Source organism: Lathamus discolor, chromosome 3 (assembly GCF_037157495.1).
Source record: "Lathamus discolor isolate bLatDis1 chromosome 3, bLatDis1.hap1, whole genome shotgun sequence".
In the NCBI taxonomy this organism is placed as follows: Eukaryota; Metazoa; Chordata; class Aves; order Psittaciformes; family Psittacidae; genus Lathamus; species Lathamus discolor.
Genome location: NC_088886.1, coordinates 133,906,992 through 133,921,547, shown reverse-complemented (window position 1 = coordinate 133,921,547; position 14,556 = coordinate 133,906,992). Strand labels below are relative to the sequence as shown.

Sequence of the window (14,556 nt, the reverse complement as noted above, 5' to 3'; positions counted from 1 at the left end):
TATTGACAATCACTGAAAGACTCTCCTTCCATGTAACCTCCAATGCTGACCACTAGCAGACTGGTCTATGTAGATGACATCTCTATGTAGAGATTTCTGTTATTAGCTGGATATCACCATCAAGATACTCAAAAGCTAAGGACTCCTAACATATCCTAGTATTCCTGGTTTAAATGTCAGTAACCTCTTAGGAACAGAGTTGCCTAGGAACCACCCTTACCTGAAACCAGGTTAAGATATAAGCAAACAGAAGTCTTCATTACCACATCCAAACCAGAAATTTAATTACACTGATTCTTAACAGAACAGAAGAGAGAGAGAGAGGAAAAAAATCTGTTTCTGCTATGATCCAGAAAGCTTTTCCTTTCCTATTTCTAGGAAAGCTAATCAATTAGTCACCTGATCACAGGCTGTGTCCATCTCCCTAACAGAAACCTCAGGCTGGGTTCACAGACACTGCAAGTTTTCTCTTTCATTTTGTTCAGACTCACCCTTTGAGATCCACTGAAGGAACAGGTGCAAGCTAGCAGAGAGTAGACACAGATGAAGCAGAATAAAAGGAGCAGACAAGGGAAAACAGGCAACACAGGATCTCACATTCTTTGGCCTGAGATCCTCACTCACTTGAGCAGTAACCCTGTGTTGTTAGTGGAGTCATATTTTTGGGATGAAATGAAAGGCAAGTCACTGTAATGAAGCAGAGATCTGGCCTTATGCTCCTTTCCCTGAGAATATTTTGGCTGGTTACTCTCCACCTAACCCTTTTGGGTTTGTTTGGGTTTAGTTTGGTTTGTTTAGGACCAACAACAATTCTTCCTTATTTCATCCACTAATTAGGCCCATTTTAAATCATTTTTATTCTGCCTCAGCCCTTTCCTGTTTTCAGGCAGGATATCAACATGGTCTTTAGCCTACAGCAGAAAATGTTTTTGTGGGAGCTCATTCAACTTCATGAACTCTACTTTGCGCTTTTCCTACCAACACTTATGGTCACATGCAATGAGAATATTTACTTTTCTAAAGTCAATATGTAGGTGATAAAGATTTGTTAGTCTTCCCCCATGGTGATTACAGCAAATTCCTGTCTCAGACTCATGCTCTGTTTGCTCACTGTGTTGCTAATACTGATAAAATCACTTCTATGGCTGATAAAGTAAAAGCAGGGGGGAAAAAAATTGCTAGTTTTTTGTGGTTTTTTTTTTTTGCCAAGTAATATTGTATTTGCATTATTAAATTAAAAATAGGAATAAAAAAAGTGTTGTAAAGCATGTTGAGGGCTATGAGAACAGGGCTCTGTCTTTGCATCCTCCAAACATGTTCTTTTTGCTTCACAAGTTCATAGCAAATATTTAGGAATAATCTAATTGATCTGATTTTATGCTGCCCTGAACCTACACATATTATATACAGCATGACTATAAAATTAGTTGCCCAGACTAAGAATCAAGTCCTGGGCACTCTGGAATTCTGTCCACTAAATTTAGTGGCTAAAGAATTCCATTAGGAATAGATGGAACTTGAAAGAGGCTTTCTTCCTGAGTTCAGTGAGAACTGAAGATGAAATCTTTTAACTTAGTTTTATGATAACCAGCATAGAAGCTTACAAACCTTCCATAGAAATTTGAAGAAATTGTCACAGGGTGTAGAAGAGCAAACGAGTGAACAATTTTTCAATGACAGCATCGGTGTGAACAGACCCTACTGTGTCCCAGCTCCTGGCCATGCTTTCACCTTTCTAATCTTGCCTCCTGTTACACCATCTCTGTTGTTTTTTGCCATGTTACTTTACAGTCCTAGCAGCTCTGCTGGCTTCACAGCACATGAAGCTGGATAATGTATATACATACATGAACAGCTGGAAGCAAGACTTGCCTGCCTCAGTCTTCAAAGTGCTACTTGTGAATGCTGAACCAGGTCCTAAATGGTAGTAAACAAGAGTTTATACTTAAAAGAATAGGTTTCCCTTATCTTGGGCAAACGGAATAACAGGGAATGATTGGAAAGGGTAAGGTTCAATTTACTACTCTGTGTTTAAACTGCATTAAACTGGCAGAGAGTCCCTTAGGAAATGCTGCAGCCAGGCACAGGCAGTACGACGGGCTAATCACAGGCAGTGCAGAAGGGGAGAAACTTCTTAAGTCTATCATTTATTAAGGCCATTGTTGAATATATTTACTAAGAAATGTTTATCTATAAAACCAAAAATGTAGCACTTGGCACCGTGGATGGATAGAAATGGGGGGTGGGGAAAGAGCCATATATTTACTACGAAGAAATAATCACTTTCTAGTTATGCAGCGTTGCATCCTACACATATCCTGAGCTATTTTCCAGACAGCATTGAAAACTGGTTTTGCTGAGTGATTCTATAGTCAGCAGCACCAGAGTTTTTTATGCTCTGTTCATCACTGCGGTGTCCTAATCCAGCACTGCATTAAGTAATGGCTGCAGGCACAGCCATTACATAATGGCTGTGTCTGAACTGTGGGACAGTGGAACTCATTTCTCAGTTCTAGGAGTATATCTTCTTTTATCCTGACTCAATGTTAATAGCTAATCATACATCATGCTGCTCCCTGCAACAGTTTCCATAGATGGAAAGCCAAGGAAAGTCGGAAAGGGATCTGTCCCCCATCTAAATGGTTGGGGTGTCTTATAGGAAATACTTATCATGCAATCAAAGTATAGCCAATGCAACTAATATTTGTCATGTTCTACTACAGTGAAAGAGGCGTATACTATAGATAAAGATTTCTGCTTATGTTTTGTATTCAAACACAAATTTGCTCAGCTTTTGTTAGAGAAGCAGCATGGAGCACTAGATGGCAAGGTGTGTGAGGTGCTGGAACTTCTGGGACAAAGATTGCAATCAAACACCCTGCAGGATGGATTTTTTTCTGACCAGTGACAGTTACCAAGTAGTTATTAACCATGATCTTTATGTGAACATTTTTTGTGGCCTTTACCTGCATGAAGTCTGGGAAAACCTTGAAGATAAAGAACAACAACTTGAATCTGAAGCGATTTCCAAAGGAGCTGGTGTAGGCTGTGGAGACCTTATCTGTTGTGCCCACATGTCTTTAACTACCCTTGAACATCAATGCCAAATTACTTTAAATGCTGTAGTCCAGCCATGAGTTTTCAGTAAGTGGGTAAATTAGGCTTGCTATTGCTTGCCAGTATGGGTTGATAGCCTAGCTTCCATAATAGAAAGTTCGTGTTGTCAAACCAGTGTTTGAGAGGAATCCAAAGATTGCTCAAAAATACATGTTCGATAGCTTCTAGGAATGTGGAATCTTCAAAGAAAGAAGAGTGAATATAGGGTTGTGAAGCCTTCAAAAGTCTTTTATCTGGCTCCTGGTATCACTTCTGCCTTGTTTACATCCTGTATACTGAATTGTTATTCCTCCAAACACAGGTAGGCCTTACTAGTGGCAACGGTGTGGTCATCTCTTCAGGACAGAAACAATTGCATGTCATCCCTGTGTTGTCTGACTGTGTAGTCAAACCACTTTTGAGTGCCTGCATGCAGACTTTTAACAAGAAGAGATATTGAATTGGTCCTTGTGAAACACTAAAATTCAGTAGCTATCACGTGTCACATCTGCTGGGTGCTAAAAAGCCTTCCAGCTTCCTGACAGGCCTCTGTTTCACTATATTCACTATATCTCTAAAATAAGACACAAAACAAGCCAAAGCAGACACAAAACAAACCAAAAAACAATATTGTGGCTGTCTGAAATTCTTTAAAGTTGAAATACTTTTGAGTAGAGATTAAATTGCACTTCCTGAGTGCTGAGCACTGTCCTGTATAGACAGAAAATCCATTTACAGTCTACCCTTCGAATATATCAGACATCTCTAAAAAAAGTATTTACACATTGTGGGGGCATGGGCGAAAAAGGAAGGAAAACTCACATTGATCTTCTGAATAATTAAAATCTGCATATTCTGAAGCTAACCAAAGAAATAAATTCCCAATTTAGCGGATAACTTTCTATCAGAAGTGGAGCACAAATTATTCATTTCTATAGGAGTCTGAATATGATTTGTTAATAGTTCTGTCACATCATATGGGTAAAAGCAGTTTTCATTCTGCAAAGTGCTGTGTGTGCCCTCTATTGGAAATGATGGATTGCACTTTTAATCTTAAAGCTTGTTTTAGGAATGCAATGACAGTCAATGAAGCCTTTGTATCCCAAAGTGCATGGAGGCAACATTTTGAAATAGTCAACATTTCATTATAGACTGGCTTTCACATTACTATTAACTTGATGACTTTAATCTAGATTAAATGCTAGCTAAAATAACACAGGTAGTGATTACTATAGCAGTGCAATGCATTTTCCATTTCTTTTTAAAAAGCAGGATTAAAAACTCTTTACTGTGCCCTGCCTCTGTGGGAAAAGGCAGCCACTGTCACAACTTACCCAGGCAGCTGGACACGTTGTTGGCTTTTAAGCTGTGCAACTCAAATATGCAGCTCATGTGCAAGAGAAAAAAGACTGCATTAAAACCGTCTTTCTGCCTCCTAAATTCTGAGCTGTGTCAGGAGCCAACTGAACACCACCATACCTGCAGTCACCTTGTAAGGTACTTTGCCTTACAGGGTGCCCTATGGCTGCCAGTGCATGGTGCTCAAGATGAGGAGTCAAGAGCACTGTTGAAGGGCTGCCTGGGCATCAAAGATTCTGGTTTTACTTCCTGTATTTTGCACTGTACCTAAATGTCACAGTGGGCATTTCATCCCCGCCTGAGTTGTGAAGGGTGCCTGCTCAAAGGTATTTGCCTTTGAAGGTGCTGAGTGAAAAATATCAGTGTGGGGTCACTGGCACTCTCTCACAAAAGTCAAAAGCAGTGGGGGAAAAACTGCCAGCCATGGTCTGTTTGGTGGAAGCACCTAACTGGAACTGTTCTGGGGAGGGATAAGCAAGGGACCTGATAAAAGCTGGGCCACTGGGAAAACCCAAGAGACTCATGCTACTTGTGGAGAATAATGTCTTGATAACAGAAAACAATAGGATGATCTTATCAGTGTGATGTCAACACAGAACTTTTCTGGAGAGCAGGCTGAATTACTGAAGTTGATCAGAAAGATCCCATCTCCAAAGGTGATCTACTGAAAACATGCAAAACAGGATGCTCAAAACATGGATTTTGACTTTAAACTAAGCCTTACACAGTAGACTAAAATAAAGGAGAAAGACTCCTTTTAGCATTATCTGTGGTGAAACGAGAGAATGATTTTTTCCATTAGTAAGAAGAGTTTACTTGTTTCTCAGCACAATACTGAATTCATTTGACTATTTGAAGGAAGAAGTTTAGAAATGTTAAATTTATTTATGTTTTTTATTTATACTTAACAGAAGGCATTAAATAGAAATGTGAAGTAACTCAGGTTAAAGGCACAGTTATGAAATGTTGCTTTGCAAAGCAAACCCTTTCAAATTGTTGTTGTTTAATGCTATTCACATTAAAATTGCAATTCAAATGACAGTTGATTGAACCTCCTATACTGCTTCAGTCTTTCAGCTTTTTAAAGATTGTTCCATCTATCTATTTTTTTAAATAGTCTGTTACTTAAATATATTTTATACTCTTTTGATATTTACAATAGCTATTATTTAGAGTAGTCACGTGCTAACGCTTTAAATATACATGAAAAGGCAGACCTCCATAAAATGACAAAACTAATAAAAATGCTCAAATAAGGGAATAGTGAAGGAAGCAGAATCTTTATATCAGCACTAGCTGTTGCTTGAGGAAATCAGAGACGTTCAAAGAGATACGTCCCTCTGAATATCAGGAAAATAATTTGCCAAAAAAACCAACATAGCTAAATGATTCATGTCCAGTGATAGCTAAGCCAAAGTGTAGTCCTTTTGGATTCTGGAGTCCAGCTCCAAAACAAACTACTGAAAACAGCCTCAGGAATAGTAAACTATAGCAGACAGAAGATAAGAAAAGAATTAGAAGGGTTGGTAAGGCCCTAAATAGATCTATGTGTTTTCTGTGTCACCAGAGGTTAAAGGGAATAGTCAAAAAAATATTTAAGCAGTCCTAGGAAAGGAATGTTGTCTTCTCTACTTCAGTTTTAAGTTGGAGAACACGATGGGAAGACAGCTACCCTTGACCTAATCTTTAGTGGTGAAAATGAAGCATTCTCTCAGTCTGAAGAGTAGCTATAAGGTAAATCTGAGCAATCCTATCATTTTAAAAGCATAAGAGTCATCATGTCCAGGTGGCATACCCAAGAACTCTGAAAGCACTTACATAAGCGGTTAGGCCATTAGCAAAAACATGCAGCTTTTGTGTGAGACCTGACAGGTCGAAATAGTGCACTTGTGTTTGAATTAGAACTCTACAGTGCTGTCTTCAGTCATTCTCAATAACGGATTTACTCAAGACATTGGATTGAAAAGGACAGCTTAGTAGAGTCTCAGCCAAATGCCTCAGTATCTGCTAGAAGCCACTATCAGGTCCTTAATTGATACCCATGATCTCTACACCGAGGAAACTCTTGAAAATGTCCAGACTTTTAGGTCCAAATACTCTTGCGTATGCAGCCTAAATATGTCCTGAACAAGTTGCAGTGAGAGACTTCAGTGTGTGCTAATCCTGCCACTCCCTGGGCATGCTGGCAGCCACAGGAAGGAAACTCGGGTACAACAGCAGTAAGAGAGCCATACTCTAATGGCATTCCCGGTCTGGATGATGATGTTGGAGCATGCTGCAGCACACACCTACAGCTCAATATAGGCAAAGCTTAAGTGATGCAGTCACTAGAAGAACACAGAACCACTCTGTTTAGATTATATAAACCAAATACACACATGAAGCAGAGACCCTGCACCCCATCAATTTGTCAACCACACTACAATAAACTACCTTACTGTTTATGGTAGGAAAGGATCTCATTGGCAAAATTTCTGCAAAGAGCAATCATCTCTTGCTGATCTGGTATAAAATACTATCTTGATTTTGCCAAAATAGCAAGAAAGGAGAATTTATGTCAGTTGTTCTTTGACATTTAAAATTCCTTAAATATTATCCTTCATGACGGATTGATAAAATAAAACAAGAAACCTCTCTATCTCTTAAGGAAATCTGTTTAGCTGCTTTGTGGTCCAAATACACAAGAGGTAGGATCTTCACTGCTGGGTACCCATTGCACCGTGATACCAGCAAGTATTGAAGAAAAAGCCATTTATCTGTAGTTCATATTCTCCTAATGCCTTTACAATGAAATCCCAATTGCAAATAGGGACCATCTTCCAAATTACATCATATGAAAGTGTTACAGCATTCCCACAGACTGGTATTCATAAACTATCCTATAGCTATGCTTGGAAGGCCTTTCCAAAAAGTGAATTTGACAACTCTGGCCTTTTTGTTGGAAGAGAAGCCAGGCATTTTTCCCAGAAAAGTAATTTAGTTAGATATTACATCACTTTTGTTCTCCCTTATTTAATTTTAAAGGTATTCCAAACTCAGGAGTTTGCAACTCATAGTAAAATCATAGTAAGAACATTAACTTCAAATGATATGAAGAGCTACAGTGGACTCTGTACTGGACATCACAAATTCAAATTATTTCTGTTAAGCCTGAACACACTAAACATGCTTTTGATACTTAGCTGTTGATTTAGTTATTCTTTCTTTAACTTCCCTAGATAGTTTCTGAAACAATTAATTATTTAGTGGCTTCCAATTCACTCATACAGCAAATCCTTATCTCTGTAGTAAGAAGATCATTTATATTTCAGTAAATGCTGGATTCACTGTACAAATTGATTAGCAGTCTATGATCAAGCTCACAAACCTCACATGGCATTGAAAGCATTAATGTATAAATTCAAGATGGTAAGTGTACACACACATGCACATATGTACAAAATTGGTTAGATTCCTTAGCTATACAGAAATGGATAAACAGGTAATCATATTGGCTTCAGATGTGATGTTGTCTCTTTCAATGACATTTTGTTCCAATACATTTAAAATCAGCCCCCAAAAGTATCTGTAAAGGCCGTCACAAACCCCAGTTTAGTCTGATTCACATACTGTCAATCGTTTTTCAGACTGCAAGGAAGGCAGCTTGTTCAGAGCATCATTTTACCAGTACCTCAACACATCTTTACACAGTATGATCTCATTCCATAAAATTATATCACTTCTTGAACTTGGTTATAATAATATTCCCCCATTTGAACAAGATTTCAAAATTAAATGAACTATTTAATTAACCACTGCTGGTATTACATTTGTTTGACAAAACAGTAATGATCTGCATTGAACAAATGTGGCTGAAATCTACAGTCATCCTCTTTATGAGACCACGTAGTGTCAGTGAGACTTGGCATTAGTCCGCACACAGCTGCAAGCACAGTGTGGACCCTGCCATTAACCTGCTGGAGGCTCTTTCTCCTCAGCCAGCTCCAGCATGACAGCACAGGACACGAGAACTGTGGTGCCCTTCCAGCAGGCACCTTGAGGCTTGGGTTGAAATACCATCCTGTTGAGCCCTGAGTTTTAACCTGTTTCAGTTCCTCAGCCAGTGCATCAGGGACCTAGGCAGAGGCATGAGCTCTGAATGCAGTCATAGAAAACCATTAAAGTCTTAATTTTATGTTCTGAATCAGATCTTCTCTTATTCATAACGTGCTATAAATATGTGAGCACTGAGTCTAGGATGAGATAGTTTTACAAGGAGGAAGTAAGATAAGGATTAGGAAAGGGGAGGGAGAAGGAAATTGATTTTCATTTCTTATATAGGTCTATCTATTTAGGCCTCCTTCTTTCTCCTCATGGACAGAGAGAGATTTTGAATACAGTGACTGTGTTTAAAACTGTACAATATCAAGACAGTATATGCATTACAGTATGCTTTATGTATATTCTCTGGGTAAGTTTATTTTTTCGCAAATGGAATGAGCTTGCAATTTTTGGGCGTCACAAGAGGTCACTCAGACCTTTCCTGTTCAATCCTGAGTAGGATTAATTCAAGAAACAGCTATGTGCCTTAAAATCAAAGCATTTTCAGTTCACTGCATACACGGGTTTTCACACAGACTTGTGTTTTCCCCCATGTCTCTCCTCCCTCTCCAGTAAGCTTACACTTCACTCCACCATGCCCAATATAGGAATAAGAGCAGAGAAATGTTTCTATTCCTGTCTTTGCCACTGACTCACGGTATAGTTTCTTAAGCATTTGCATCTTGCATTTGGATCCTCTTGTATCTAAGAAGATGAATGTGGCTGTTGATGTTTTCCTTAGGAGAAGAGCATTCATGATGTGTGTATTCTGTTGTGTTTAATAAGGACAGAGTGTGCACTGCAACCTTCCTGTCAGTGAGGATATGAGTAGGGCTTCTGACTTCTACACAGATGCCTACTTTAATTACAACTGTAGGAAATTAATTTTTTAAGATATCCACCTCTCAGACAGATTTTACTTCAGCCAACAGACACAAAAATTTGAGGTAGGGCACTTGCATAAAAAATATGCACACAAACAAGCATGATCACATATGCTCCCCTTTATAATGCATGCTAAAAAGGAGCTAGAGATATTTATAGAGTATAATGAGATCCTGGGAACTGGAGGTACACAGAGACACTGAAAACAGTTGTTTTCATAAGAATAATACTAGCTCCCTTCCACTGCAGAGCCCTGAAGCACTACTGTCTGCTGAATATTCAAAAGCATTGCTCTTTCCTTCTCAGCGCTATATTGCCTTAATTCCATCTACTGTCCCTTACAATTCTTCACAACTATATTCTGCTCTTCAGGGATATTTGATTGATTGTTGAACGAGAGTAAATTTATTGAGTCAAATTAGCAAGTGTGTAAATAATCCTTGCAAACTAAGATTTAGTCCTTAGTATTGGAATGGCAATCAGAGACCTACTGTGGTTTGCAGATGTTGGCAAGATCCATGTATGTGGAACTACAAATGATTCTAAATAAGTCAAGGTGTGGAGCTGGCCGTTATCTTACAGCCTATGCTATTTGGCCAGCTACTACTGTTTGAACAAAGTATGAATTTTACCTTAGAGAAGACTCTAGATGAATTGTTTGAATTGTTAGGCTTATAGACAAACACATGAATAAGAAACATATTCCAATGTTCAGTGTCGCAGCAGGAATAACACAGTGGGCTGCATTAGGAAGACTGTGGTCTCCAAGGCACGAAGCAACTAGAATCTTAAAAAACATGACCAAATGTTAACAATCTGTTATGAATGTGTACAACCCAGCTAGTTTTTCTGTAAATATGCCGAGTTCTACAGGCTGAGCTGCTGGCTCTGCTGTTCAAAATCTGTTTTAAAGATTTCCAGTTTCTGTTCTAATTACAAGAATATTGTAACAGTAGTTTTAATTAGGAGGCAAAAAGAAAATATAAAATATCTCATCTAAAACCAAGTACCGTTTGGTGTCTAAATTTATTATATGAGCTGATATTTTCTATTCAGATCCCAATCTTTTTTCTCATGATGGGATTACTGGATAAATTCTTCCAAAATAAAGGCTTATACCCTATTTGCTTTAGGATACTTTTTTGAAAGTAGGTTGCAAATATATGCAAGACATTTATACTACAACATGCATATTATTATAACAGCAAATAGAAGACTGTTGAAATACATCTGGAAACACCTCTAGCTGAAAATAAAGAGGCAGGTTTTGGGTGCTTGTGTCTGAGAAAATGCATGAACAACCTTCTGCCAAAATGCAGAGCTAGAGATGTGTTAGGTTTCTACTGTTTTGTTTCAATTCAAAACAAACAAAAAAAATAAATAGCAAAATACTGTTTTGGTGAAAAACACAGCTTCTAATACCCAGATTTGGTATCATTCTCAATGTAAGCAGACACAAAGTGCTATCCTGCTCTTTAAGAAACCTGAAATACGGTCGTGGTCTCCAAAAGGAGATGCTTGGAAAGCGCCAGATCCTCGTCCCTAACACTTCGGCAAGTGCACACTGAAGAAGGAGAAAGGCTCTTCCCAGGGTGATGCTGCTGGGAAGTCTCCCTCCGTGCCATTACGAAGGTCGCTCGAGCCTTTCCACGCCATTCTCCCCTGGCAGCCGGCTCCATCGGAACGCCGGCTCGCCCCTCTGCTCCCTCCGGGCGAGCACGAGGAAAGTTGCTGCTCGTCCATCCCGGCCCTGCGGGCAGAGAGCCGCGGGATCCCGAGCACGCCGCCGCCCCCCGCCCGCCCCGCGCTGCCGCCGCGGCGGGACGGTCCCTTCGTCGGAAGGAGCTGCTGCGAGGGGAGACGAGGGCTGGCGGCCCCTCACCGGCGCGGTGAGTAGCCCGGGGGCAGCCCGCCGCCCTCGCGGGGGGAACTGAGGCAGGAGGCGGCGGACGGAGATGCCCCCGCGGGCGGGCGCCCTCCCAGCCGCGGACGCCGCCGGCTGCCAGGGGTCCCGCCGGCCCCTCGGGGAGTGTTGCGCCGGCAGCAGCGACCGGAGGAGCGCCCCTGATGGGGAACGCGGCAGAGGGGGGCGGTCCGCAGGCGCTGCGGGTCCTCACCGGGTGCCTCCTGGGCGCCCTAGTGCTGAGCACGCTGGTGGGCAACGCACTGGTGTGCCTGGCCGTGCTGCGCTTCCGACACCTGCGTGCCAAAGTCACCAACTGGTTCGTGCTGTCGCTGGCTGTCTCGGACCTCTGTGTGGCCCTCCTGGTGATGCCCTGGAAGGCAGTCACTGAAGTGGCTGATGGCTCCTGGCTCTTTGGCAGCCGCTTTTGTGACACCTGGGTGGCCTTCGACATCATGTGCTCCACTGCCTCCATCCTCCACCTCTGCATCATCAGCCTGGACAGGTACTGGGCCATCGCCAGTCCCTTTCGCTACGAGCGCAGGATGACACAGGGCCTTGCCTGTGCCATGATAGCCACAGCCTGGGCTCTCTCCATCCTCATCTCCTTCATCCCAGTGCAGCTACACTGGCATAAAGCCAAGGAGGGAAGATATGCAGGCTCCTGGCCGCCTGGGACACCTAGCTGTGATGTCAGTCTGAATCGTACTTATGCCATCACCTCTTCACTTATCAGTTTCTACATTCCCGTGGCCATCATGATCATCACCTATACCAGGATCTATCGAATTGCCCAGGCCCAGATCCGCCGTATCTCTACCCTCGAGCGAGCAGGGGGGCAGTGGCCAGCTCATGGCAAGGAGCCAACCTCCTCTCTGCGGAGTTCCCTGCGCAAGGAGACCAAGGTGCTGCAGACCGTCTCGATCATAATGGGAGTCTTCGTTTGTTGCTGGCTGCCCTTCTTCCTGCTCAATTGCCTGCTGCCTTTCTGCCAGCCTGAGCTCAACAGAGGCCATGAAGGACAGTTACCCTGTGTTGGCCAAACCACCTTCAATGTCTTTGTGTGGTTTGGCTGGGCCAACTCCTCAGTGAACCCAGTGATCTATGCTTTCAATGCAGACTTCAGGCGGGCTTTCAGCAATCTCCTAGGCTGCCAGTGCTTCTGCTGTGGCAAACCTGGATCCACTGTGGAGAGGGTCAACTTCAGCAATGAGCTGGTTTCCTATCACCATGACACCACCTGCCAGAAGGGAGGACCTGCCTCGTCATCAGTACCCCCTCCTGCCATCACTGCCTGGGTGCAGCCCACACCCCATGCCGTAAGCCTTCAGGGAGAGGACAGCAGTGAGGAGCTGTCCATGGAGAAGGGGCCTGTGACCCCCCAGTCGCAGGCTGCCCCTGGCAACAGCCCAAAGAGTTGTCAGGTGCCAGCTGTTTTGCAGTCGGATTGCAAAGCAGAGCTATCTCTGGAAACTATTACCCGCTGTACAGGGCTTGGTCAGTGTGAGGGACCCCATCACTCTGTTCCAGAGGGGTAAGAGATTGCGTGTTCCTCACACACACAGCCCTCCCACAGGGAGAGCTCACTCTGACTCCACGTGAGTTACAACCATCCCACAGCAAAAAAGATCCCATCCCAAAGCAATGGAAACCTGTTGCTCTTACCCCAGAGGGGTGATGGGAATATGAAGTCCATTCCAAAAGGATCTAGCAGCCACATATTAACCTCTTCCCGTGGCCATCTTTACCCTTTACTCTTTTGCAGTCAGAAGACATTTCCCATGCATTTGTTCACCCTCACTCTTCAATCAAATTTCTGATATTTATTAAGAATAGCGAGGTAATTAGATCAAAATGAAAACAACACATAGTTTGAGACTATAATAGATAAATTAATCTTAGATTTAGTTAAAATCCCATTCTCTGCCTCCCTGTTTCACATCATACAATGTGCATAGTTCTGATCTTGAAGGTTTGTGTTTGGTTTCATTTCTGTGTGTTTATTTCAAAGCCTTGTGTCTGGATTTACAAATTGAATCTGCGTTTAGGCTCTTAAATAGAATTTACTCTATTAAAACATCACTATCTTATGGTGAGTCAAAAGACTGCCCAAAATCCTGGGAAATTAAGTTGATTTAATGTAAGACCCCGAACACAATTTCAGGTGCCCAACTTTGGTATTCCAGCTTAATGATATTGACCTAGGATCTTGCTCATCCTGAAATGTTAGAAAATGCAGTACAGTGGGATGGTGCTTGAGAACTAACACTATAACTCCAGAGAAATTTAAGGTATCAGCTGAGGCAGCTTCAATCCTTCCTTTCTCCTGCTAACTCAGGCAGCTAATCCTTCCAGAAAGTAAGCTAGTCCACAAAACAGAAAGCAACCATATCATCTTTCTGAACACATTTCACTACTTGCAGACATGAACAGCAACAAAAAGCAGAGCAAATGGGCATTGGATGGCCTGCAGGAAAGAAAATACTGGGGAACCTTGATGGTCATTTCTGTATGTGGAAAAGGGCTCAGCAAATATTAAGGGAATACAACAACACCTCACTGTCCTCCACTTCCGTGTCCACCACTGAAGAGTTCTGCTACTGACCATCATTAACCCATATTTTTGGCCTTTGCCTACGATTGAGTTCATGGACCTTGATTCATCTAAGGAAGATGAAGATGCAACTGTCCAGAAAGAGACATCAAAATTGCTTACAATTCAAGAGTTTTCTTGAACTTCCAGTCTCGTAGATGGTATAGTTGGTATATTCCAGAACAGTGCTGAAAAGCCAGTTGCTGATCACTCTCCTCCCAATGATCCTTCTCCTTGTGAATTTTAACTGTGTGTACTCCTTAAGTTCCTGCATGTATTTCACCCCCTCTCCTCTCCACTTGCATTAACTCTCATGGGAAAAAATGCTTCTGCTAAGCTGCTTTTTACTGGAATGTGTCCTTGATGGATAGCTGGCCATGACTGCAATCTGTTCTTCATGGCCAAAAGTGGCAAGATGAGAGGTCATGGGCTTAACTGTAAGCAAGACCAAGGAAAGACTTCAAAAAAACTTTCTAAGCAGCAGGATAATTAGCACTGCAGTAGACTGCCAAGGGAAGTTATGACATCTCTCAGTAAAAGTCTTGAAGATGACATCAATAAATGTCTGTCAGAAATGCCACTGATATTGTTAATCCTGTCTTGGGGAAGTGGCATAGCATCTCTTGAGATCTGTTCTAGT

General features: G+C 41.9%; 1 protein-coding gene across 1 annotated transcript; it reads left to right on the top strand.

Annotated features, from left to right (window-relative positions):
- The first annotated feature begins 11,487 nt into the window (after positions 1–11,487).
- On the top strand, positions 11,488–12,861 carry LOC136011266 (D(1) dopamine receptor-like). Its single transcript, XM_065672900.1, has one exon. The coding sequence runs from the start codon at positions 11,488–11,490 to the stop codon at positions 12,859–12,861; it is 1,374 nt and encodes a 457-aa protein (XP_065528972.1).
- Positions 12,862–14,556: the final 1,695 nt, after the last annotated feature.

Bases quoted from the DNA above. Each gene is read 5' to 3' on its own strand.
- LOC136011266 (XM_065672900.1), top strand. From the start codon at position 11,488: ATGGGGAACGCGGCAGAGGGGGGCGGTCCGCAGGCGCTGCGGGTCCTC.